This window comes from Populus alba, chromosome 16 (assembly GCF_005239225.2).
Source record: "Populus alba chromosome 16, ASM523922v2, whole genome shotgun sequence".
NCBI classification, from domain to species: domain Eukaryota; kingdom Viridiplantae; phylum Streptophyta; class Magnoliopsida; order Malpighiales; family Salicaceae; genus Populus; species Populus alba.
In genome coordinates, this window is record NC_133299.1 from 8,489,091 (window position 1) to 8,517,015 (window position 27,925).

Sequence of the window (27,925 nt, forward strand, 5' to 3'; positions counted from 1 at the left end):
AGATGGTGTAAAGGTAAGACCCCCTTCAATCTTTTTACTAAAGTTGTCTATTCCATTCTATTATGATCGAAATGGCCAGTACATCTCGTTTTATTTTAAAAAAAATAAAAAAATGTGGAATAAATTTCATCTCGTCCAGGGTCTCGAGCGTTTATTTTCTTGCTCAAATTCTAGCCAAGATGTCATTCATTCTATTTCAGATAAAAGTTTCTTATTATGCTTGTTCTCATCTTTTTTGTTGTCTTTCTCACCACCATCATGATCCTTCTTGAAATCTCACCTACCACTACTATAGAGGAAGAAAAAGAAGAAAGCAAATACTTTAATATCTTCGACGTTGTTGTTGTTATTGTGGCTATTTATTTATTGGCATATTGTTTCATTCAGAATCTTATCATGTTCTTTAATTAGCGTTTATGGTAATATTGATGGTTCTTTTAGCTTCTCCATTAGTAGTTCCAGTTCATGATTTTATTCAAAGCTAGACTTTAAACCAATTTAAGAACCAAACGAATGTTGAAAGCAAGTTAAATAACCTTTATTGAGAGAAAAGAAAGCCCTGAAAAAGGTTTAAGGAAAGCCGACTAAAAAGTCAGAATCAGCAGCGGTGAAGCAACCGCAAGCTATAAAGGAGGAGAAAGCAGTAGCGGAGGTAAAAAGAAGGCCGGTGATTGGAGAGGATCGTATATTTTTTAGGACAATATGGACTGTAGATTTTTTTATTCTGTATATGTCACAGGTTTGGTTGCGATGAACGATATAGAACATATTGATCTGGCTTGTTAATTTCTTTTTTAATTTCTATAACAAGTATTTGGGGGATTGTTTCTAGTTCAATGCCAAAGTGCTACATCAAGTAAGTCTCTTGGTCCCCTGCTTAATTCTTTGTTAGTTTTATAAAAGTTTAATTAATTAGGATTTGTTCTTCAAATTATCTTTATTAGTTGACTTTTATAATTTGTCTCATGTCCTTATTTTTTGGATTTTAGGGTTACCTTTTTTCTTAAGCATTATGGACCATGTTGGTGCCCACAGTTTCTAAATCCTGTTGTTTTCCGTTTCCTTTTTGTTTTTTTTTGTTTTTCCATGTATTTTTCAAGCGATGAGATGTTTTCACTTCTTAGAATTGGCTATGTCTAGTAAAATACGATTGCTTATATTCTTTTGTTGGAGAGTTTTTATTAATTGATTCAAAATTAGTCCCTATTTTGAAGCATGGTGTGAACTAACCTCAAGATTTAGGCTGATTGTTAACTTCAGGACCCGTAGAAGTAGTCGAGGTATGCGGAAGCTGACCCGGATATCCACATTAATAAAAAAAATATTTAGGCTGGTCAATTCTTATTCTCACATGCCTACAAGTTAGGCCAACCCCACTTGCTTGAATTTCATATTGTTTTAATTTTTAAAAGGATGTATAGATGGTTGATATTGTTTTTGTATAACATAATTTAAAGTTAATTTATCTTTTTATTTTAATTGTAATAATGTATATTGAATTGATATGTGTGTGTACGGTAAAAGATCATAGAATAAAACATTAAAATGCTCTGGAATCGAAATTTATCATTTTAATAAATAAAAAAAGATAATACCAAGCAAAATGAAATTAACAACTTTACTTTTTGCCAAGATTTTTTTTTGTTGATGAATGATTTTTTTTCTTTAATAGAAATTAACCTCTAATTTAAAAAAAAAAAAGAGTTTGGCTAATTATTTGTAGCCACACACCCACCAAATATTATTAATTAGAATAGTATTTTGTTTTGTTTTCTTTTTATTCATTTTAATTTAATCTTTCAATAATTTTTTTTAATTTAATCCTTCAATATTAGGTTGTTTTTAAGAATTGTGCTTCATAAATTTTTTTTTTAATTTTTCTTTTTATTGGGTTATGTACTGGACTTATAGATTTAGTTTTCTTTTTCTTGATTTCAACTTTCAACATTAAATCTATTGGAAAAGAGGCTTCATATTTTTTTAAAAAAACATTACTTTTCTATGGACCTATCTCAATCTCATAACCTAAGTCGCGAGTTTAATAGGTTAACCCGAGTTGACTCGAGTAATTTTTTTAATATCATCTTTTTAACATTGAGTTAATTAGAAATTGACTTTGATAATTTATTTTAAATTTTTTTTAAAAGGGTTATCACGGTTTTATAACCCAGATCATAAATTTAATAGATTAACCTAGATCTATAATGCCATGTCTTAATATTTGAAAAAATATATAATCCAAAATGTTATCATATCAATATTTTAAAATATATCATTTAATATATATTATGTTTTAAGTTTATGATTAATTTTTTTATTAGAAAATATATTAAACAGTATTAAAAAAATTATGTTAACAAAAATAATTTGACCATGAACCCAAAATTTTAATTTATAGTTAGGAGCAATGCTATCTAACATTAAAAATATCCCCAATATCTTCACCTGAAGTTCTTTCCACATGCTTTAACCGTAAAATGGTCACCGGATGTCGGCTTCCATTTTAACACAATTTATTTTATTTTGTCTCATCAGAGTATATTGTGCCAGGTTTTGGAGATTGAGTACTTGCCATTTCACTGATCAGACATTACGCTAATACAAGAATTACTCCTTATCTTTCCAAGAATATTTGTTTTTATATTTTTAAAAATATTTTTATATTTAATATATTGATATAAAATAAAAATATTATTTTAATATATTTTTAAATAAAAATTATTTAAAAAACAACGGAAGGTATAACCTATGCAGTTTCATTGTATTTTTCTAATGAGACGGACATTGGAATTACAAGAGTAGATTTGCATTGTTTTTATATTTTAAAAAACATTTTGAAAAAAATAAAATATTTTTATTTTTTTTGTTTTAAATTAATATTATTTTAATATTTATAAATCATTTTAATACACTAATATTAAAAATAATTTTTTTAAAAATAAAATAAATATTTATTTTAATATATTTATAAATAAAAAAAATATTTTAAAAATAACCCATATCAATATTTCTTAAGCTAAAGAATTCAAATTTTCAACAATTTGCTGCAAGCCCATCTCCAGTCTTGGAGTGCTTTAGCAGTCCAGAAAGCCGTTGTCAACAGCTCATAATTCGGTGAAATAAAAATTCTGGGCAACAAGCTTATATGAACTTGCTGTTCATATTATATAATAATTTAGTCTGATAAAAACAAAGGGTCATGTCATCGATAATATTGTAAATACTTTAATTGTAAAGACAACCATTGACACGGCACTTTAGCTGTCGTTTTATTTATTTCTATGCCCTCCTCTTCGTTCGAAACTCATCCTTGCAAGAAATAATTTATTAAATTCAAGTTACACTTTGGGCTATCTTAAATAACATCAAGTTTTTAAAATAATATTTATTTCAAGAAATATTCTTCAGAAATAAAATATTTTTTAAAAATTTTAAATTCACTCACCAAATCAATTAGTTTCTATTATTACTTAGTTTAATTTTAAAATTTCAAACTATAATAAGTTTTAAATTAATAAATCATTGAATTATTCTATAAATTATAAAACAGTATTTAGAAATATGGCTGAAAATCTTGTTTTTTAAATATTTAAATATTATTTATTTTAATATTTTCAGATCTAATATAAAAAATAATTTTTAAAAAATAAAATAAAAAACATTAATTTTATATATTTTTAACAAAAAAAAATACTTTAAACCACTATGATTATCGCACCTCACCCTAAAACATCATTCAAAAGCCAAATTCAGTCGAGTTAACTAAACATCGATCATGTCAATTACTATTTAATTTAATTTCAAATCCAACGTACATGCTAGCCTCTTGTCAATGAATTATTAAATTAACCAATAGAGTTGGGTTTATATTAAAAAAAATAAAAATTATCATTTAGTAAGAACTTGAAGTAATTGACTCTCGGACTCGTTTAAATTTTCAGATCCAATTTCCTCTGCCATTTCACTCTTTCCAATTTTCACCACTGTAGAAATATAATCCACTATAAAGGGCTTTGCTTTTCTTTTCGATTCCGTACTCTCAAAAATGACGGACAACAACAACAACAACCCAAGCTTCAACAGCTATAATGATGATGGAGAGGAATCAAGCCCGTTATTGAAGAAGAACCTTGACGACAACGACAAGAAACCCGCCAAGGTTTCTGCTGATGCAAAGACCGCCACCGCTACCCCGGCATCTGCTGGGCCTGAACATGGATGTACAGTCAACGGGCTTCCGTTGATTTATGGGAGCGTGATGGGTGAGCCTATGAGACGGACTCAGTGGGACTCCTGCCTTTGCTGTTGCCTTGGTCACAACGATGAATTCTGTAGCAGCGATCTTGAAGTCTGTAAGTCTTTAATTTCTGTGCGTTGGTAGATTAATTTATCATTTTTTGAAATTACTCGTACATTCTTTCAATTGGGGTCGTTCTTGGTATTAATGATTGATTCGTTTTGTAAATTTTCTTTTCCGAGAATTGCTATCGAGAATAGATGATTGATTATTCTAGATTACGGATTCTTTGAAATTGCTAAAGAGATTTTTATAATTCTTTAAAGTGCAGCAAAGTAATGGATCATATGTCTTTGTTGCAAGTTGAATATTAATTGCACCAATCTGGATGCTCTCCAGGAAAGCAAATGGAGTGTAAGCTCTTGGATGAGTAACAAGGGTAGAAACAATTAGTTTAAACAGGAAGAGAGAAGGAGTCTATGGTTTCCTGAACTCCAGGCTCACCATTAATTCATCCCTTCATAATACTCTCATGAAAAACAAATTATGTTTCACTATATCCACTTCAGAAATGGCTACACGTTGAAATGACTAGGACAATAAAAAGAACTGAAAATAACTAACCAAATGCTGCGGATAACAAGGGAATAAAAACGCTGCGGGTGGACTTACTGAAACGGTGTTGGTACGGTAGCTAATGAACGGTCAATTAATTAAAATAGTTGAAACTTTTCCATTATTGTATCTTCCCCTTAGAATCTACCTCTGCCAAATTCAACTTGTGACCATTTCCCCTCCTTGAAAATGCCCTTGTCCTCGAGGGAAAATTATGGAAACTTTAGATGAAGATCATCACCAAACTCCCCGGTTGCATTCGAAGGTAAAAGACCCTTCCATAGGATCAGAACATGCTCTGAAGCACCAGTCTCGATGTATTTCTTGGCATTATCCCATACACCACCAGCGTTGGAAGCAGAGATGGCAGTCTGGACACCAAACACAAGGGATCCAGCAAGTAGGGGTGTTAACATGACAAGTGCACCAGATGGGGTCATCTACTTGATAGAAGAATCCATGAAGACCTTAAACACAGGTGGCATAGTCAGGCTTGGCATGATCTTCCATGAGGCCATGAATGGTGTTGAATTGCACTCGACCCTCCTTAACCATCTTCAAAGCTGCACTTCCCACACTTTTAATAACTTGTTTTATGACAGGATTGCAAACTTCTTCTACTTCCTTCAACTTCTCTTCATAATTATCCTTCTCTGCATTTTGGTTATTGTCCAACCATTCAAGTGCTTCAATGCAGTTTTGATCCTCTCTTTATCATCTGAATCAATCTTATCAACAAGCTTGTCTTTATCATTGATTGCACTTCTCATGTTGTAGATGTAAGTCTTCAACTTGTTCCTAGCATCAATCTTCTCCCAAATTTTATTATCCTTGGCCATTTCTTCAGCCTCCTTCACAATCCTATCAATCTCTTCTTGGCTTAGACCCTCCTTATCGTTGGTGATGATGGTTCTAGATTGAGACTTTTTTGCTGCTTTGTCCTCGGCTTTCACATGCAGAATACAATTGGCATCAACCTCAAACGTGACCTCAATCTGGGTCATTTTCCTTGGAGCTGGAGGAATGCCAAACAAATCAAATTTCCCAAGCTCACGACAATCCTTTGTTAAGCTTCTTTTACCTTCATCAACCTTTATAGACATTGTGGTTTGCTGTTCTTGGTAGGTGGTGAAGATTTGGGACTTCTTAGCTGGTATAACAGTGTTCCTTGGGATTAGTTTTGTCATCATGCCCCTAACTGTCTCAATACCCAGACTCAGAGGAGTAACATCAAGTAGAAGGCCTTTGGTTTCCTCTCCGCCTTCACTGCTAAGAATTCCATCTTGAACAGCAGCACCATAGGCTACAACCTCATATGAATTCACACCCTTGTTAGGTTCCTTCGCGTCAAAATATTCTTTTAACATTTCTTGCACTTTGGGAATTCTTTTACTTTCACCAACAAGCACAATCTCCTTCTTTAATCTTGCATTATCCATAGCCTTATTTACTATCTCCAGTGTCTTCTTAAATAAGTCCATGTTCAACTCTTTGAATCTTGATCTTGTTATCGGCTCTAAGAAATCAATGCCATCAATGGGTGATTCAATCTCTACTCGAACTTGGTGTTGGCTACTCAACGCCCTCCTAGCTCTCTTACATTCCCTTCAAAGCTTCCCAAGAGCTGTAGCAAGAACCTAAAAAACACCACTATCAATAGTCAAGATGTACCACCACCATTATCTCCTCCTTTCTTGTCCAAGCCATAGGCAATAGTTGCAGCCGTTGGCTCATTGATTATCCGAGGCACATCTATCCCGGCAATGATGCATGCATCCTTTGTAGTTTGGACATGATCATTGGCTATAATCTCTCCATGTCCTTTTTGAGAGACAGCCACATAGAGTAAATAGTCCCAGGATCAATGTCAATCACAGTTCCTAGTTTTGATCCACCCTCTGCTGTCACTGCTAATCCTAGAAAGTAGTATTTTGATATGATGTTGAACTCAACCCTTCTAGGATCAATTTCCAAATCTGTTGGTCCAACAAATCTAGTTCAACCAGCCAAAATGTTAACACTAAGAACAATGACATCTAGTTTCAGAATCTTTGGTGTCCAATAGTTCAGACCACGGCTCGAAAGTTTGCAACCTTAGGAGCTGCAGGTGAAGTCCCAATTATCGTTCCATGAAATAGAATTGTTGCAGTTGGATATTGACTCAATTTGACATATTCTCTAATCTTAATGGCAACAATTTCAACAGTCTTAGTAGCAGGCAGAAGATGAGAATCAACAATTAGCTTCTCGCCACTATCTGCTGTGCTTGCCAATATCATTCGAATCCCGCCAGCAAGCTTTATTGCCGCTCCTTTCTTCACTCTTGCATAAGCAACAATCAACTCCATCCAAGAAGTCTCATCCCTCTTGGCATTTTGTCAAAAACTTTTCTCTCAACTCTCCAAAAACCCACATTTTATACACATATCAATCATAGAATTCCTAACATGCAAAACCTCATCAATAGCTTCATCATCTTCCACACTATTTGATCCATGAATTCGCGAGGAATGAAACTGAGGCTTCAGATATTGATGGCACCAATCCGGATAGTATCCAGGTGAATTGGTATCGATTTGGCAGAGAGCCAAATTTGATTTAGTGCTGAATGTGTGTGAGAAACAAGCAAGAAGCCAAACAAATGGAGAAGAGGGCATATTTTCAGTTGCCCTGAAGGAACCCCCAGCCTTCAAATTGTCTTATCTTCAGTTTTATCTGGTATAGGGTCTCTAGTCACCAAAATAGTAGCGTCAGTAGCAACAGGCGTAAAGTGAAACCCTCTGGTTTGGCATCTGATGATAGACTCAGTTTTGGGACAGACGGATCATTTAGGACTGGAGAAGAAAATACAAATGGTGTAACTCTATCATCAATTTTATTGTTGGGGAGGTGCCATTCAGTTTCTTTGGCAAAGCAACCTTCTCCTTGAAGCTAGATATTTGAGAATTTGGTAGGGCACCTTAATCAGATATTAAAAGCTAACTTCTGGTTTATTGCATCTTGCTTATCACTTATGGCAAGTAACAGTGGAGATGTAAAGTCGATGCTCTTTTCAGCAATCACAACAGCCTTGTAGGGGTAGTGACCTGATTCCAACTTCTGCAAAATAGATCTGTTTTGATCCATCACCCCATGAAGAAGATCCTTAATCTCCTCAAACACGTCTCAAGACTTAGTATCAGTCATCATGTTCAGGGTCCGAAGATTGACCGCTCTAATATCACTTGTTGCAAGCTGAATATTAATAGCACCAATCTGGATGCTCTCCAGAAGTGCAAATGGAGTATAAGCTCTTAGATGAGTAACAAGGGTAGAAACAATTAGTTTAAATAGGAAGAGAGGAGTCTATGGTTTCCTAAACTCCAGGCTCTCCATTAATCCATCACTTCATAATATTCTCATGAAAAAACAAATTCTGTTACAATGCGTATATACAGCCACAACAATCCTCTAGACTTGAGCTGATAGAATCAGAAATGGCAGCATGTGAAATGACTAGGACAATAAAAGGAACTGAAAAGAACAAACCATATGCTTTGTGTAACAAGGCAATAAAAACACCGCGTGTGGACTTACTGAAATGGTGTGTACACACACCAACACAGTATCTAATGAACGGTCAATTAATTAAAATAGTTGAAACTTTGCCATTAATGTATCTTCCCCATTGAATCAAGCTCTCCCAAATTCAACTTGTAACAGTCTTTGGTCAATGATCGTCTAATCTGCAAATTGTATCATGATAATGATAATAACAATTGGCAATTTTTTATTTCTTAATCAATTGGAGATTTACATGATGGTTTCTGTTTTTCTGGTAGTAAATTTCTGGTATTATGTGTTCTTTATGTGCACGATAGTAAGTGGATATCAAATTCATTGTTGTTTTTTATTGTACATTGTTGCTTCTCTATGTGATGTTCATACGTGCGCATGGTATGTAGATATTTCAGAAAGTTTGCCCATTTTTCTGGGTAACTTCAATCTAGCTTGGTAGATATTTCAGAAAGTAGATGCAAGCTTGGTTTAGCTCAATAGCTATGTTGGTTGTGTTTCCTTATGTTATACTTAGATGCACCCACTTTGTTCTCATAAAATCCAAAGTAATAGAAAACACTAGATTAGTTTTCCAAGTGGAATTTAAGCAAAAATTTCATTTTCAATTGGCAATTATTTTTGCATAAGAAATTTGATGGTATTTTTATGGGTGGATGATCTTTAAAGAACATGGTATAACATATTTAAAGGAGGAGGGTTGGCCTTTAGCTTATTTGGAAGCCTTTATTTGATTTGGAAGCATTTAGCATGCAATGATTCCAGACTCTGGAATCCATTTACCATAACAGTTCCTTCAGCGTGCATGTAATCAATTTGTTCAAGAACCCCGCCTATCATTGTGGACAATCCCTTCATTTTCTTTTTTTTCAATTGTGCAAGGTCTTCTTGGAAGCATTGCCCCTTGCGTGCTGTATGGAAGCAATGCTGAGAGACTTGGATCTACTCCTGGAACATTTGCAACCCACTGCTTGTCATACTCTGGTTTGTATCTGATTGGCAGCTCATTTTTTGGTGGGAATTGCATTGCACCATGTTTTTCATATCCTAGCCGGACAGCTATCCGCCGGAAGTTTAACCTAGAGGCAAGTTATTTCCCCAAGACTTGCTCCCGTGTATCTGCAATTTAAACATGATTTTGAATTCTGATTCTTGGTGCACCTTTATTATCATCTCTGCTGTAATCATTAGTTATGTGTTTGAAACTTCATTTTCTTTTACAGCTCCATTCCTTTTCAAGGAGCAGGGCCCTTATATGAGTTCCAATCCAGTTAATTTAGACTTGTTCCAAGAAATAGTCTACATTTGCATTGCTATTTTGATGCAGTATTTTTTTTTTGGCTATGAGTGCACAATTACGTGTTGAAAAAAGCTCTTTTCCCTATTTATACCCGGTGGTAGGGCTTTAAGACTCTTGAAATTTATTTATTTTTAAGGAAATAAGATGGCATCGGTCCCCCCCCCCCCCTGCTTTTGTAAACCAAGGAAATTTAGAAAGATTGCCTTTCAAGCATTAATTTCTGTGGCTGTTAATGTGAAACAGGGTAGCTGTGAGGCACTTAATAGGTCATGTGGTTGCTGTGGAAGCTTTGTGGAAGATGATCTGCAACGTGAGCAGTGTGAATCAGCATGTGATTTTGCAACTCATTTTTTCTGCCACACATGTGCTCTTTGCCAGGAAGGTCGCGAGATTCGTCGTAGGGTACTCCATCCTGGTTTCAATGCTCAACCAGTCTTGGTTATGATCCCTCCTGGGGAGCAATCCATGGGACGTGGGGCTTGAATGCTTCCTTCCCAGCAGTAGAAACTTATATCCTGTTTTTACATATTTGGGTGTGATGTTTAAAGTTTCTGGAAACCATGTGGTTTTGTTGGATCCTCCAAGCATAAATAAATAAATAAATATGGACACTTTTGATCGCGACTTGTAAAAAATAATTATGGAAACCTGTCCTAAATTTAATGTTTATAATTATCCATTGAAGTGTTTTGGTTGAAGTGTCGAGTGATGTGAGATCAACATTATAAAATTATCTTAGATTCATCATTTGTGTTTTAAATCTAATAAGTTAATCCGGATGATTAAATATATCATCTCAATATTTTAAAAAAATATATATTATCTAATATAATATTATATAAATATTTATAAAAATAATTATTCACATCGCATTTTTAATTCATAATATTTTTTTTTGTTAAGAAACATATCAGAATTACTTAAATATTTTTTTATATAAAAATAAAATTTATCTAAACTACAACGCAGGGAATAATATAATAAAATTATAACACGATCAACCTTTAACCTTTCTCGGCAATAATTAAAAAAATGAATTATTTTTTTTATCCACTAAACATTCTAATTGATTTGAGCGCCCATTGTATGTAATATTTGATGTTGGCGCTAAATGAAGCCACGTGTTATGGATTTACATCTCAATTATTTATATTTTTGTTTTTTTAGTTTAAACCATACAATAATCTCATTAAATATTTGATATAAACTTTACTTGGGGGTTAGATATTGATTTTTAAATAAAATAGTTAGTGTGGGTCACCCATTTTTCTTGTGTAGCTGGTGGCTGGTTTCATAATAATAATAATAATAATAATAATGTATTTATTTATCTTTTAAATGTAATAATATTATTTTAATATCTGTACTGAAAGCAAGGAAGGTGGAGAGCATCTAGAAATGCTCTCCATTATTTAAAATTTTCCCCTCAAATACCCATAATAAAATCACTAAAAAAACAAAAACAAATATTGAAGATTTGATAGCGCAACAATGGATTCTTTAATAAATAATTGCGAATTTACATCTTATTTCACAAATAGACCGTAACGCGTTATTTAACTGCGCAATGCTGTGGGGGTGTTTTCAAATTTTATTTTTATTTGGTTTTTATTATACTCAAAATAGATATTTGTGTGAAAAATTATGATTTATTTTTCAAAAAAAATATTTTTTTTATTAAACAAATTATTCATGCATTGTTTTATCAAATATGTTTTTATTAGTAGGCATGTTTTTTCAATTAAAGTAATGTGAATTTAAATATTTTTTAAAAATGAATAATTTAAAAAATGCATAAAAAATGTATCTCTTTAATTGAAACTACATTTCCTTATTAATGCACTCCTTTTTCTTTAACTAAAACTTGTTTTTTTACCATAAATATTTTTTAAGTTAAAATACAATATGAAAAGCAAGTTTTTTTTTTAAAAAAAAAAAAACAAAACACTGAGAATCATGTCTCGATATTTTATACCTAATTGAAAGGGAAAATAATTAATCTAACAAAATATTATGAAATATAATGAAATATATTTTTTTTAATATTCATCATCACATATTTAAAAGAATTTGCATATTAGATCCATATATAATAATTAACAAAATGATTGCTAATTATTATATTAAAAAAATGCTATAATAAATAAATATTTTATTAAAAGCATAGTTTTAAAACCCGGCCCGCCCGGCAGGTCAACCGGGACCCGGCCGACCCGGGCATGTGGCCGGGCCGGGTCTAAGGAAAAAACAGGCTGGGAATTGGCCCGGCCAGACCCGGTCGACTCGGAGAGTCGACCCGTGACCCGACCGGCCCGGTCAAACCCGGCTGAGACCCGAGTTTATTTTTTTTATATTTTCCTGTCTGAAACGACGTCGTTTTGGCCTTTCCAATTAAAAGGTCAAAACGACGTAGAGAACTGAGAAGACCGCAGCTGTGAGCAACCAATTGCTCTAAAAAATACCAAAGCAGCCTCATTAGATTATTATTTCATAGGATTTGATGCAGACAAAATAATTAATTAATGGGTCACGACAAGAAGTGTAAAAAAAAAGTTAATGAATGGCATGAAGGCATCAAATTAGAAAAGTTTCAACACGTTTTGGCCTTACAGTTCTTACCTAGACAAATCTTGATTAATGAGCTTCATCAGACTCTATAAATAGATAAGCTCCCATGCATTCTTCTCCATCTTCTATCTCAATTCTCTCAATCGTACAACAGCTTTGGTAACAACACTTGCAGACTTAGCTATACATTTAGCGCGCTAAAAACTTTAGTTTCTCCAACTGAAAACATATAAAATGGCAGCAAAAGCAGGAGCAGCAACTTCTTTCATGTTCATGCTGTTCTTGCTGAACATAGCATGCCAAGCACAACTCTCCCCTGCATTTTACGACAGCTCCTGTCCTAATGCGCTGAAGTTGAGAAGATCTGTCCTGGAGTAGTATCTTGTGCAGATATCATTGCTGTTGCAGCGAGAGATGCGTCTGCTTATGTGAGTATCTAAATCCATCTCTTTATTGTTGTTGGTATTGCGAGCTGCAAAATCAGGACTTGTTACTTATGATTCTTATGAAAAAAATGTCACGGGTCGGTGGACTATCCTACGCGGTGAAGCTTGGAAGAAGAGATTCAACTACAGCAAGTCGAAGTTTAGCCAACGCAGAGTTATGTGTTTTTTTTTTTTTAGGTTTTTTTGAGTTGACCCGGGTCAACCCAGCTGACCCGTGACCCGGAGGGTCAACCGGGTCAATGACCGGGTCGGGTTTCAAAACTATGATTAAAAGAGACCAAGCACCTTGGCATTGATAGTTAGGCACACACCCTGCTCCAATTCAAATAAGCCTAGGTGTGAGTGGGTCTGCATTTCTAGGTCTTTGTGTTTGGCCTTTTACTTTTTATTTTAATAAAGTGAATAACCCTATTATTTTGTCCATATTAATATTAACAAAACCTAATAGGTCTTGGAAAAACACTATTTATATAGACACAAAGGTACTATTCACTAGAACATTATAATGATGTTTTTGTTATTCCTACAAAAAAAAAATCTTTGACCTGAGTATTGGGGGTAATAAGGTCTTTTCATAAGATCCATTAACTATTATCAGATTGGTTGAAGATAAATAAGTGTTATTGTATTTTAAAAATATAGTAAAGTAACAAAACTACCATTGAAAGCATAAATTTATAAACCTGTGTCTGTGAGCTTTTTTGTATTTTTATACTAGTTTTAATCATTATAATCAGGTTGGATGAAGGGTAATTTGGTATTTTTAATAAATATAAAATTAAATTAAAAAACAAGGAATAGATGGTGTGTTGAACGCAGATGTTAGTGTGTGGAAAGCTGGTGTCAATGAGCTTTTCGTATTTTTGTATTGGTTTTTATTGTTATTATTATTGTTATGTTGGATGAAGAGAAATTTTGTATTTTAATAAATTTAAAAATATAATTAAATAAAAAAAGAAGAAAGAAGAAGTAGCGGGTGCGTTGTAGAAGGCGTCCACGCCCTTTGGACGGTGCAAGCCTCATGGCAACCAAATACCAGTTTACATGGTTACGATGGAAACTTTGCATCAAGATCTTATTTTTAGGATGATGTGTGATGACGGTCAAATACTGATGCGACACCAATGATATTTTTTTTATTATCCTCTCACTTTCTCTCTCCCCCCCTCGAAAATCACGGTAGTCATTCAAATCTTAGAGTTATCTTCTTATTTATTAAGATGTCAACTTCGATCATTTTTTTTTTTAATTTTTAATTTTTGTTCTTGATGTTTTTGTAAAATTTTTGATTTATTTCAATTTCATCATTCAATCCCAATTTGTGATATGTTATTGTTTTTTCAATTTGATCCTTATTTTTTAATTTTTTATTTGATCCTTTTGTTAAATTGATTATTATTTTTAATTTAACTCTTCAGTAAAAAATTTGTATTTGTTCTCTAATTTAGTTTTTTTTATTTTAATTTTAATCCTTATTTTTTTAATTGCTATTTTTGTTTTGAATCCTTTTGTAAAATTAAGTTTTTTTTTTAATTTTATCTTTTAATATTTTATTGGTTGAGAATTGAATTTCATTACCTTTTTAAATAGGATGTTTTTGGTCTAATAATTCGAGTCTTGAGTTTAAAATATTAATAAAGATTGCTTATTTTTGACGGGATCCACCAATCATCACATTCCTAAAGATCAAGTTTTTCTCCAGCGTGATGTCAAATAAAACCCTAGCAGATAAAACATAACCATTATTACAATACCCATAAATCATACCAGTCCAAGAAATCCAGCATCTCACCAAACAAACTTGCAAATGTCATAGCTTATAGTAACCCTAATATATCAAATTGAGGAGTTGTCATGATTTCAAAAAAGATTGAATAAAATAACAGCAACAAGAGGTTTTTGCTCCTGATATTTGTGTGAAGAGATCTTGCTTCATATTTAATGCTTTTATGCGGGTGTGTCGTGTTATTGGAGAGAGAGAGAGAGAGAGCATGTTTGGGAGAGGAAAAAAAAAGGTTTTGTGAGAAAATGTTACAAATTTACATTTATTATATACGTGGACAAAAATATTTTTCATCTAATTTGGTTTTTCTCGTTTTCTACATAGGCAAATTACATTTTTAAAGCCTTAGATTGAAAACAAAAAAAGAGCAAAATATGTAAGGTATTTTTTAGTAATTATCCATAAAAATAATACATACATACATACATATATATATATATATACATACATATATATATATATACATACATACATATATATATATATATAGAGAGAGAGAGAGAGAGAGAGCAACTTTCTATGTTTAGTCTTCGTATGGGTTAGGTGATTTATGATAAAATACCGAGAATTTTTCGGGTTGGGAAAGTCCCTAAAATCCTCCTCCATTTCCTTTCAACCACATAACCTTGCAAGCACAACGCATGGCAAGGACGCTAGCCTCCGCGCACAACTCACATTTGTCGAGTCAACACGGATTGTCTTTGGGACAGGGAAGTCTGGTGCCAGCAGTCATAGGAATCCCAACTTCAATAACATATATTTTACGTTGTAATTATAAAGCTAGTACTTGAACTTTGAATTAGTTCAGCCAATCTACCCTCAACCCTCAAGTGAGTGTGCAAATTCCATCAAAGACTAAGTACAGGTGAGAAACCAATAGCAAACAACTACTACAAGGAAAAGATAAAAAGAACTTGGTGAGTTAAATGCAGCCCGGCTCCGAGATTAGCAACAACCTTTTTCCTTGATAAATTAGTGGTTTATTGGTTTTCAAATGCCTATTTAGTAGTTCTACAAGGCCTGAAACAAGCAGAAACAATGCATAGGAGGATGACTCCCATGACAGGGGCCACATTACAAAGACAATCGTCATTTTTAAACTCCTGTTCTACCCAAAACTAGAATATTAACTTCTAATTATGTAGTTTTAATTTCTAAAATTATGAAATCAGTGAACATAACTGACACAGCTCTCTCGACATCAAAGAAGGGGAAATTCGGAACACAACAGCTCAACACAGAGAGGACTAACATAAAACTAGTCTTAACTTTTCACTCTCCTGGTGCAGATACACCTTGCTTCAGTCTCTCCTTCTTCATCTTCTTCTTTGAGACTGGCTTCTTCTTTTTCGGAGGAAGGGTCTTCTGCGCATATGTGTAAAGTACAAAGTTTCCAACTAGGAATGACAAGAGTAACCCCCCAATAACCAGCAGCACTATCAACCCCGGGTTTAACCCTTTAGGCTCAGCATCCTTGATCACATTCCCCTGTTCATCATAAAATTTAATTGTATTCTAGTGAGAAAATATCGTACAGCAAACAAGATGAAACAGGAAGCAAGGACAAGCACAACCCACCAGTAAATATTCCAAGTAAAAACAACTTCAATCATATGAGACAATCTACACATGATACAGAAATCATAACCCAAAAAATTTACCTTAAAAATCTTCCTTAAGAGGACTCATCCTGATACTTTCATAAAAAAGGCTTATTCACTAAATAGTGGTGCAATTCAATAGAGTTCTAATGCCAATTCGGATTATATAAGTGCCTAGGTTAAACCTGTTCAAGCATAACCCATCATCTGGCAAAGGGTATCAGAATGCTCAAATACCCATATTTAGATATATAAATATATCGATATACCAAATGTTTGATTCCAAAATAAATAATCATGGATGTAGAATAGGTTACATAGATGATATGGGAATTTAACACAAAGAGAATGCGGTATCTCCACACATCTTTACAACCATCTCTCCTCACAATTCCATAAAGTTATTGAGAACAATAACAGAACACGCAATCACACAAAGTTCACAACAAGTGACTACAATAACAAAACATGGATGGCAAAAGAAATGGCTATCTGACAAAGCAAATGAATCGAAAAGGTGCGACAAGTAAATGACAATGGGTAATTCTGGTATCAAGCAATCTCTGATGCAAATTATTGAATTAGATTGTAGAGTGGCTTAAACTGACTTATAAAACAAGAAGTTCTAGTCGTCTTTATAAGTGAAACACCAACAAATCCTCTTACAATTCTGTCACCTACTTGCATTCAGGCCTATGTCTACCAACAGTTTCGAATCAAACAGCGTGAGCTCAACTACATTCAGAGAAAATCTTCCATCTTCAACCAAAGCATATAAACCTAGGACCTCAAGGACGGTTTTTTTTTTTTTTTATCAAAACACAACCTTGGATTAAAACAAAACAGCCAACTACCCACATAGCATTTTAAACAAACACAACATGACTAGAACAAGAAAAATAAGATTTTTCACATAATCTCAAACAAAACCCTTCGCCTTTGCTTTTAATTAAAAGAAAAGGCTTTAAGATTTATAGATCTAATAATCAATAATAGAAAATCTTAACGAATAAGAAGCTAAAATGCCAAAAAAAAAGTACAGATCTCTGAATAAAAAAAAAAAATCTCTGAACTAAAATCCTAAAAATTCATTTCTATTAGTACAGATCTCGGGTTTGAATTTTAGGGAGAGAATTGAAGTCTTTAAAAGCAAGTAGCGTACCATATTCTGGAAGGAAGGAGGAGATTGATCAGAGAACTCGAAATCGTCAGCCATGGCTTCTAGAGATCAGCCCCTCGCTCCTCTAATTGGACTATTTGAAGATTACAGAGAGGAATAATAAAACGGAAGGAGAGATGCGCAGATCTATAACCCACAAAAATTAAATGAAGCTATTTATTTAATGGCTTCATTTTGACCCTCTAAATTTTAAGCGTTTTGTTTCAGTCACCGTTTGGCAGGAATGGCAATTTTACCTACACTCGTTGGATACTGACCCGACTCAATCTAAAAAGTTAAAAAAAAAAAATTGTTTATTCAGGTTTGGGTTCGGGTATTTTTATTTTTTTTTTAAATCAGATTTAAATAGAATATGAATATTATTATTCCCAATCTAAATTAATTATTAACCATAAAAGCTAAAAAAATTACAATTGTATCAATATATATATATAGAAAAATAGAGCTTCCATTTTTCACTTGCCCTCTGCCCTCTCAACCGCCTTCCCTTTTCCTATTTATCCCTCTAGCATTATACTTCCCTTTCAAGGCCTCTCTCTCACACACATTTCTTTTCTTTCTTTGAAGTCATATTTCCAGTCTCTTCTCCTTTAAAATAACTCAAAAGCCTTCTCTTTGTTTTTTTGTTTTCCTTGAATGAAGGAATTATTAAAGTGATGATGATGGTGTTTTAGAGGAAGAGAAAGTATGGGTTCCTTTTGCTTCAAAGTCGGCCATGAAACTACGGAAATTTTTTTCTTCTAGCAATAAAGTGTTTGGCGACTTTTTCCAAGTTTTTTTTTCTATTTTTTTTTTGTTTTGTTTTTTGTAGTATGCATGGAGATTATATGTGTGTTTCATTATGTGTTGAAGATTTTGGTTTATTTTTTAAAATGATAGTATAACAAATTTTTTTATTTTTGTATTTAATCAGGTGATTGATTTCATATTTTATTTTCTCATGTAAAACAAAATAGGAGCTTTGGAAGGTATATTGAGTTTTATTTATTGGTTCTGGTGAATTTGCTTTATTTCTTAATGTATTAGTTTTGGTGATTTTGGTTTATTTTCAAAAAGAAGATAAATTGAGTCTGTTATTGACTTGTTGTATTGGTTTCAGTATTGATCTTAATGGATTTTATTTCCTTAGATGCTTGATATGTGTGAGACTTAACCCTTTTTAGCTATAATCTTGTGTACTAATAAATTCGATCAATGCAAATTTAATTGATTCTCAAATTTCTCTGTTTATATCGATAAAAATTTAATCAAGTTAGGTTAGATTTTGTTTATACTCGATCGGGTTCGAGTCCAATGTTTTAATCGAGTATGGGTATTATGAAACCATATCTATGGCTATTCATTGTCATCCCTGCTATTTGGTGTTATATAGTGTTTTGTCACTATTGTACTTAGATTTCCAATTTTTTCATACAAAGTTACAAAAAGTTTTGAAACTTCTTTTCAATAGGAGTACAATTCTCCAGTTTTGTTTCTCAATTGAAATACATTGCTATGATAACTAAATTATATTAATAGCATATAACTAGATTGATGCCAATAAGACACGATAGGCTAAACCAAATTTTTTTCTCACCTGAAAAAAAAAAGTTCAGGATACAATTATGTTTTAAAGAACTAAGGAGATTTGATAACCAGGTTAAATCCTAATTAATTTCATAATATGTTAAAAAAAAATGAGACAACAACAAAAAAATAAAAAATATTACCTTGAGCAAATCTGTGTTACCACATGAAACTCGTGACCTGATACATGAGAAGTATGGTACCAAAAAAAATTGTAAAAAATGTTATAAAAATAATGTTGAATGACTATATTGAAAAACAAAATAAAACAAGAAAGATGTCAACACCGATTAACTTTTCAAACTCATAACCTGGGTTATCAGACCGAAAGCACTATACATGAAAAAAAATATGATCCCTAGTAAATGAAACGTTAAAGAATTAAATGGGAAAAAGAAATTACATAAAAAAAAATTAAAATAAAAAATAGCAATTAAAAGAATGAGAGTTAAAATCAAAATAAAAGATAAATTAAAGGAAAACGAAAAAATTTTCAATTTGAGATTTAAATTGAAAATAATAAAAACATGAACAAAAAAAACAAAAGAATAAGGACCAAAACAAAAACATATACTATAAACTTGAATTGAAGGGTGAAATTTAAAAATAATAAAACTTTTATAAAATGATCAAGGAAAAGAATCAGAAATCCAAAAACTTAAGGATCAAGTTGAAAATATCAATACATGATAAAAAAAAAAATGAACATGTAGAATTTTTGAAGTTGTTTTTTACATAAAAAGCTCATAAATATAACTCGAAAAACTTATGCATGTATCTAATTAAATAAATCAATAATCATTGTGAATAGAAAAAAAAGGTTATTAATGTTAAATAAAAATAAAATGAAAAAAAATTAAAAGACAAATTTAAATCAATATATTTAATATCACAACATGAGTTATTTACCTTATTGTGTTTAATAAATGTTTTTATTAAAATCAATTTGTTATAGAAAACGACACACACATGAAATTTATCGAATAAAATAAAAAAAAATTATGCAAAGCTGCACATATTACAAGTATTATAAAAGATAAATATTTTTATTTTTAAAAAATAAATTTAATATATAAAAAATAAAAACAATTACAGATAAATCATATTAACCTTTTCAAAAATTAAACATATCTAATATAATAAAAAAAAAAATAATCGATAGTTCAAAAATACTAAATGAGCAAAAAAAACAAATCACTGTGAGTAAATTACAAACTTAAAAATTGTTTAAAAAAGATATAAAAAAAGGTTTAAATTGAGAGAGAGAGAGAGAGAGAGATTAGGTGCTGCTAGGGCTTTTTTCTTTTAAGTTCATGTCAATTGCACAATTTACTTTCAAAAAAATAAACAACCCATCATCTAGAATTTTTAGATTCCAACTACTATGATGGCTAGAAAAACAGGGTTGTGTTTAATAAATTTTTTTATTAAAATCAATTTGTTATAAAAAACGACACACACATGAAATTTATCAAATAAAATAAAAGAAAAAAGATTATGCAAAGCTGTATATATTATAAATATTATAAAAGATAAATATTTTTATTTTTTTAAAAAATAAATTTAATATATAAAAAATAAAAAATTACAGATAAATCATACTAACTTCTTCAAAAATTAATTGAGAGAGAGAGAGAGAGAGAGAGAGAGAGAGTGAAGTTAGGTGCTGCTGGTACTTTTTTTTTTTGTAAGTTCATGTCATTAGCCTAATTTACTTTTAAAAAAATTAATGATCCATCATTTAAAATTTTTAGATTCCAACTACTATAATGGCTAGAAAACAGAGTTGCCATTTTTTATTTCTAAAAACTCATTTCCAATCAATTTTTGACTAAAACACCTAAAATAAATATCATAAGAACCTTATTAAACCAATCTATGACCTAAAAAAACATGAAAAACATTATCAAAATTCAAAATCAACTCAAAAAAAAAATCTCTTGGAGTTCAGATCCTTTTTAAGCATTTTCAAGGTAAAAAAAAATAAATAAACATCTAATTTCAACTCCCCTCATCATAATGTACCATTTGACACAAAAATCGACCGTTTGATGGCTAGAATCATCACAATAACAACTTTCTCTTTTTATGCTAGAATTCAGCCACCCAAAAAAGACTTAAAAAATGAGAAAATGAAGTTTGGTACCAAAATTCATTTTTCTAAAATTAAAGGGACCGGTCACTAATAGCTAAAAAAGATTGGAAACTAAAATGAACTTTTCAAATAAATTTTAAAGTTGTCATCTATATTACTGGCCTTTTCCACTTCAATCCCCCTGTCTTTCAATTCAACCTTCTATCTTAAAAAATAATACAATTGGGTGTTAATTTTTGCTCAAAATAGCTTAATTGTGTAAAATAAAAGTTCAAGGATTAAATTAAAGATTTGAAAAATATTACTGCTCCAATCCATAATAATTTGTAAGACAATGAAAAGTAATTCTGCTACAAAAAAAAAAAAAAAAGATGCCCTATTAGTTTCTTTTAATTTCAATATTTTTTAAGCTCATATCGATTGAAATTTTAGCTTAAAGAGCCTGTTGGTTTTTGTTTCACCCTTTCCTATAAAAGATATAAGCTATATTTATATGTTTTTTTATTAGTGATGATAATTGTAAACATTTATGAAACTTTGTTTTAGTAAGATTAGAATTTTTTTAGTTCCAGTCATTCAATGTTTCTTAATTGAAATACATTGTTATGACAACTAAATTATGTTAATAGCATATAATTTCACTAATTTTTTAAGTTCAAATTGATTGGATTTTTAGCTTAAAAAGTAAGTTAGTTTTTGTTTCACTATTTACTATAAGAAAATGTAAAAGCATTGCAATTTGTTTTATATTGGTGATGATAATTGTAAATGTAGTTCTATGTTCTATCTTTTTTATTCGATTCTAACTGTATGTTCAACAAACTCAAATTTGTGTTATTTCCTATAAGTGCCTGGACTTCAATTCAATGTTCAAGCTATAATACCATTCAATTATGTTAATTTATATTAAAAAAAAATGAAGTGTTAATAGGGTTTGAAATGCCTTCAGCCGTAACAACCTATGTGGCAAGATTTAATAAATTCCATGGAGTTAATGAGAATCTGATTGAGACAATAGTAATCTAAAAGAGTACATGAAAAAGAACAGCGTGCCAAAAGATGTGATTCTAGGGATTTGTAGTGTTCTTGAGGTTGTAGGACATAACAACTTCGCTCCATTTTACCATACATTTCAATCTGCCATAAACTCAAAGGATTATGAATCATCAAGGCTCTCAATACCTCAATTATTAATGGATATTTTAATGTCTACAATGAAACTTTCCTTCTAGGCATTTCCAATCTTTGTTTTAGTTTCATTGCTCTATTCAAAGAAACCATACATATATGCTTATTACCATCTTAAGAATGTTTGATATTCTTGCCTTTTTCATGCTTTGACATGTAACGAAGTACAAACACATAAATAGTATCTAACAAAGTTGAAAAAAACTTTAAAAGTGTATGGGGTTCTCTATGCTATTTAATGGGTTGAAATTATTTTTATTTGGTTTTTATTGATGATGCATGTTCTCTTGCAAAACAATTCTCCTATAGAACATAGGACCCTCTAATACCTAAATTAGCAAAGCTTAGAAGGAAAATAATATGTAGAAGAATGAATAAAACTGTAAGAGAACTTTTGTTATGGTTTAATTATATGGATTTGTTACGTTGTCTTTCATAATTGGTGTTTTTTTATAAATATACACCTCGAGCCACATGTGTTATATGATAGAAAATCTATTCATAGGAGTAATCATGAAGAATATGTATTCATCATGAGCTCTCGCTTAATTAGCTTGTTAGGACGAGTTATTCATATAGGTGCCCATCATGTCAACTTGTGATACATAGCTTTTAAGTAGGCATTGAATTGATAACTTAAAGATTCATGTGGGTACCGTATTGATAACTCGTAATATAAGAATTCAAGTGTGCGCCAACACTAATAACTTGTTAAATAAAAAATTTAGGATGATGGTAATGTACTTTGCCTTAAACCTCGTGTCATGTTTAAATGAGATTTGTCGACATGAAGAGAGTTAGTTATGCTTGCCAGTTTAGGTTGGCCACCTTTTCACTCTCTCTTTCTTTCTGTTTTTCTCTTTCACTTTGTTTAAATGGTCCAACCAAGCCTAACAACCTTGGCCCAACCGAATTCACCAAGAAAGTGAGGGAGGAAAACAGAAAGAGAGAGAGAGTGAAAAGGTGGCCCGGTGGGGCATGCCATCTACATTGGAGATTTTCCAACAACACATGAATGTTACCCTCACCAAAACAAAGTTAAAGGCCATCTTTTAATTCGGGTTGACTCGAGTTGATCTAGGTTGACTCATGAAACCCGAGACCCGGTCCCTTGGCCGGGTCAACCCCCGGACCGGGTTTAATAACTATGCTTCTTTCTTCTCTCTTCTCTCTCCATCTTGTTGTGCTTGGTTGGGCTAATTTAGTTTTGGCCCAATCAAAATCTTACTGCTGTATTAACGAGTCAACACCGAATATCTACCGGACAAAAAAGAAACAGGACAAATATGTTTGTCGATACAACAAGGTTAAAAACCTATCCGCGTGGTGAATTAATGTACACGGTCATGGAATCTATGGGAGATGGTGCTTTATAATCTTTCTGTGACAAAGAATCCATGAATGCAGCAAAATCTGGCTGCACTCCCAAAATTTGGAAGACTGGGGGATCAGTCGTAGCGTTGATATCTGAGAAGCAGCCAATACACGGCCGTTCATTCCTGCTGATATACAAGACAAGGTGCGTCGCTGGACCTGGGCCACAAACACAGAGAGAGAGATAACACGGAGGCATTTTGGGGAGGGCTGTTCGTATTTCCCCAGAAGAATTGTCAAGTTCCGAGCAAATTTGTTTGCTAGCTAGTGAAATAGGCAGATACCCCATGATTTATTTAACTTATTTTCCAAGGAGTGGCACTGGGCTTACCCTTTAGTTATCGGTAAAAAAAAAAAAAAAAAAAATCTAAAAATGACAAGAGTTTCGGGAGGTGTCTTTTCGTTGTTTTCTACACACAAACGACAGAGTAGGCATTGAGCATTTACGTTAGCTTTTCTATTTTTATTCCATCTCCTTGTATTTGTCCGGTATTTGTTTATGGCCTTTGGACATGACTCTTGAATCTTTCTGGCTACACATCACTCAAACCTACACCTTTTCCTGTTCTTCAAATCAACTATCAATGGAGGAAAACGCAGGAAGATCGACGATAGAGCCAAGTAACGAATCACTCAGTCAGTGTTTTTAGCACATATTGGATTTGATTCAAAGCGGTGGCGTATAGTAACGCACAATAGAAGTCTATGACAGTTGTGAAATACAGTAGAATTTTACAATAATTCGTAACTGGATTGTAATAATCTCACTTGTTTTTTTGTTTTTTTTTTATATAATAATTTTACTTTCTTTTATTTATTTTCCTTTGAACTTCACTTCCTGTAAGCATATATCTCTAACCACTTTACTTTTGACTATAAGCTTACTTGTGAAAGCAACTACGCACCCCCTTCCACGAAGGAGCACTCATCCAATGAAAGCAAGAAAATGACCCTCCACCATTTCTCTCTGTGTATAGGTATAGTTAAAGCCCTCACTACTAATTTTATTATACCAAAAAAGATACATTAACTTAAAACTAAAAAAACAAAAAAATAAAAAACAAATGTCCTTAAAGACCTTGTGATTACAATGGATGTTATTGTGTTATACATACATAAACGAATACTAACAATAATAATAATAATAATAATAATATATGTATTATGAGTCAATAAACAAAAGATTGGGGCCCGTTTCTTCACTTTGATCAGACAAGGTCATGACCACCACCTATGAAGCTGTTTTCTGACGAGGAAGTGCAAATGGTGATCATACCGTTACAATCAGAAACGCTATCTTGCAAGCTCAACAAGAGATGTGAAGTGCTAAAACTCATCGTAGGTTTTGCTCTGGGGACAAGAGGGACCTCAGCCTCCCCCACGAGCATCTGGACCACACCCCTCATGGTGGGTCTAGCCATTGGGTCAGGGTGCGAACAAGCTAACCCAACCAGCAAAACCCTCCTCATCTCGCTCTCATCAAACTGACCCTCGAGCCTATCATCAGCTGCCGCTAGCAATCTGCCTTCTCTGTGTAAATTCCAAACCCATTCAACCAAATTCCCATTGAGCGTAACTTTCCCAACAGCACTGGTCTCTTTTTCGATGGGTCTTCTCCCACTAGCCACTTCAAGAACCACAGCTCCATAACTAAATACATCGGTTTTCTCAGTTGCTCTCCCTGTTAAAAGATACTCGGGAGCTAAATACCCCATTGTACCAGCAGCTACTGTTGCATCTGACGATTTATCATGCTCAATTTGCCTGGCCAATCCAAAATCTCCTAATCTTGCATTGAACCCCTCATCCAACATAATATTGCTGGTCTTGATATCCCTATGAATCACCTGGTTTTCACATTCTTGATGCAAATAAGCTAGAGCAGAAGCAACACCAAGTAAGACTTTACGCCTGTGTGGCCATGGCAAAGGCGTTCTTGCCTCGAACAAAGCTTTATCAAGACTCCCATTGGGCATCAAGTCATAAACTAACAGAATTTCACCTTTTTCATGGCACCAGCCTTGAAGCCGAACAAGATTTCGATGCCTTAGAGTCCCAATTATCGACAATTCAGATAAAAACTCATTCTTTCCTTGACTGTTATGACTGCACCGCTTCACCGCCACAATGTCACCAGTCTCCGGCAATATACCCTTGTAAACAATACCGAATGCTCCATGACCAATAATTCTATTCGCATTAAAGCATTTAGTAGCTGATTTAAGCTCTCTATAGCTAAACTCCTTAGGCATTTTGATAACCTCTGATGCAAAAGACTCTGACTCCTTTACACGCTTGGATCTTTTAGAGAAAACCCAGATAAGAACACCGGCGAAGATAACAAAAAAAGCACTAGCAGTCACCACCCCTGCAACAGCCCCTGCACCCTGCTTGCAGAGCTGATTGTGACACGAATCAGACTTAACACTCTTACCACCAACTGACTCTAAACCACTAGGAGCTAAAGTTGGTGGCGGGGACTTAACAGAATTGGCCGTTGGATTCATCAAACTAGCCGTTGGAGGTGGAGGTACAGAGGAAGATGGCTCAGAACCTGAACTTAACTGAAAAGATGAACTGAAACTCCACCACTCAATACTATGAACCTCTGTACTTCCTTGAGTAGACCCAGAAAACCCAACATACATAAAATCATTAACATACTGGTCCAGGTCAAGATTAAAAGACAAGATTGGTTCTTTGGGTTTAAGATTTGAATATGAAACAGAAATGTTAAAGCTTAGGCTTGTACCATCATAATCGATCCAAGCATTAACAAGATCACCACTTTTTAAATCAATATTAATAGCTCCTAAATCACCAATTTGTGTAGAAACCATACTACTCAGATCCAAACCCACATGGTTCCCATTAATGTCTTTAAACTCCACGTCCATTAAAGTATCAAACTCGACCGCCACAAAACTGGAAGCAGCCTTTGGCATGTCGTTGGTGTTGAGGAGTCCAAGGAAGCCGCCGGCAGCACCGAGGGTGTCGGAGTCAGGCGAGAGGACAAAAGCTAGGCCACCGCCGATGGAGGAAGGGTTAAGATTAGTAACAGAAAAGGAGAAGAAAGTGGAGAAGCTGGTGATGGCGTGAGTGGAGGGCTGCCGGAATCTGATGGGTTTAGAGTAGAGAACTTTGCCGGCGCCAGAATTGGGGACGGCGAGGTCACGAGTGAGACGGACGTTGCCATTGTTTAAGTGAGCGTCGCCGAGGAGCTTAAGACTGCTAAGTGTTAAAGTACCGAAGTCAAAATCAGTTGTTGTTGCTTTGGTTCTTAACAGTACTAAACAGAGGAGGAGAAACAGAGGAAGGGGTAAAGTACCAATGTCCGAAGTTTTGCAAGAGAGAGACATCAAGACATTAACATTATAGAATTGACTGTTTAAGGTTTATTGGAGAGGTGAAGAGAAGGAGATTGAGAACGCTTCACGGGTTTTGTCAGAGAGCGAGAAAAGAACTGGAAGCAGAACAAAAACGGAAGCAAGCAAGGAAACAAAGGAATGGTGTGCGGGTGAGGGAATCCGAAGAGAGGTGAAGAAGACAGGTAGAAGTGTAGGACTGACATGTGGCCATACGTAACGGTTATTTTTTCGGTGAATAAGAAACGTTTTTTTCTCCCCTCCTGTCCTTTTTGCCTGCTTCACACGGTTACATGGTTGCACGTAGCGGTAAAAGTCATGAATGGCCGCCTTTTATGGAAATTGGAGTGGCTAATTAGGACCAAAGTAGGGTAAAAAAGAGAGAGATTCATCCAAAGCATGCTGGTTTGCATTATTGATGCAAGTAAAAAAATAAGAGAAAGTACAGAAAACCTGAATTGTTTGGTATTTCCGTCTAATCATTTTTTCTAATAGCTCTTACGTGTTCATATTAAAAGTTAAAAAAAATATTTTTAAATAAAAAAATATTAAAAAACAGTATAGATAAACTTGAGCTGCTTAGCAGTCTAATCAAAAATCAAGAAAGCTTCGTATAATTTTATGTTAATGGGATGACATAAACATGGTTGTCTTTTGCTGAATCTCTATTGAACATCGACAACGTGCATGGTATCTTTTGTTTTTTTTAATGGTATGTACAGGCGCCGGAGCGAGCTTCTTTTAATGTTTTTTTTTAAAAAAATTAATAATATGTTTGAGAGGGTAATTGTGATTGTTTTTTAAAATGTTTTTTTATATTAAAATAATATTTTTTTATTTTTAAAAAATTATTTTTTAAGATCAACACATTAAAAATATTCAAATTAACAAAAAATAAAAAAATTTAATTTTTATGGAACTAAAATAATTTGCACAGGAGCATTTGTAATTGTACCTTACTACATTTTTTTTTTTTTTAATTTCTGGGCTGTTGTCCGTGATTACAGTTTGTTCAGGCAATCTGCTCACCAGAATTTTTTTTTTTTTTAAAT

The 27,925-nt window shown here is 33.0% G+C and overlaps 3 protein-coding genes across 3 annotated transcripts; 1 reads left to right on the top strand and 2 right to left on the bottom strand.

The window, feature by feature from the left end:
* Positions 1 to 3,938: 3,938 nt before the first annotated feature.
* LOC118045935 (cell number regulator 8) lies at positions 3,939 to 10,327 on the top strand. Its single transcript, XM_035054692.2, has 3 exons — positions 3,939 to 4,352; positions 9,290 to 9,492; positions 9,951 to 10,327. Exons 1-3 carry the CDS (start codon positions 4,046 to 4,048, stop codon positions 10,188 to 10,190), a joined length of 750 nt encoding a protein of 249 aa, XP_034910583.1. The 5' UTR covers positions 3,939 to 4,045; the 3' UTR covers positions 10,191 to 10,327.
* Positions 10,328 to 15,449: 5,122 nt separating this feature from the next.
* On the bottom strand, positions 15,450 to 17,517 carry LOC118045938 (DNA-binding protein S1FA-like). The gene is made up of 2 exons (XM_035054695.2): positions 17,268 to 17,517; positions 15,450 to 15,992 (listed from the first exon to the last, which is right to left on the bottom strand). The coding sequence occupies exons 1-2, from the start codon at positions 17,319 to 17,321 to the stop codon at positions 15,777 to 15,779; spliced, it is 270 nt and encodes an 89-aa protein (XP_034910586.1). The 5' UTR covers positions 17,322 to 17,517; the 3' UTR covers positions 15,450 to 15,776.
* A 6,969-nt stretch (positions 17,518 to 24,486) lies between these two features.
* On the bottom strand, positions 24,487 to 27,058 carry LOC118045934 (L-type lectin-domain containing receptor kinase VIII.1). The gene has a single exon (XM_035054691.2). The coding sequence runs from the start codon at positions 26,865 to 26,867 to the stop codon at positions 24,717 to 24,719; it is 2,151 nt and encodes a 716-aa protein (XP_034910582.1). The 5' UTR covers positions 26,868 to 27,058; the 3' UTR covers positions 24,487 to 24,716.
* Between the last annotated feature and the right edge of the window lie 867 nt (positions 27,059 to 27,925).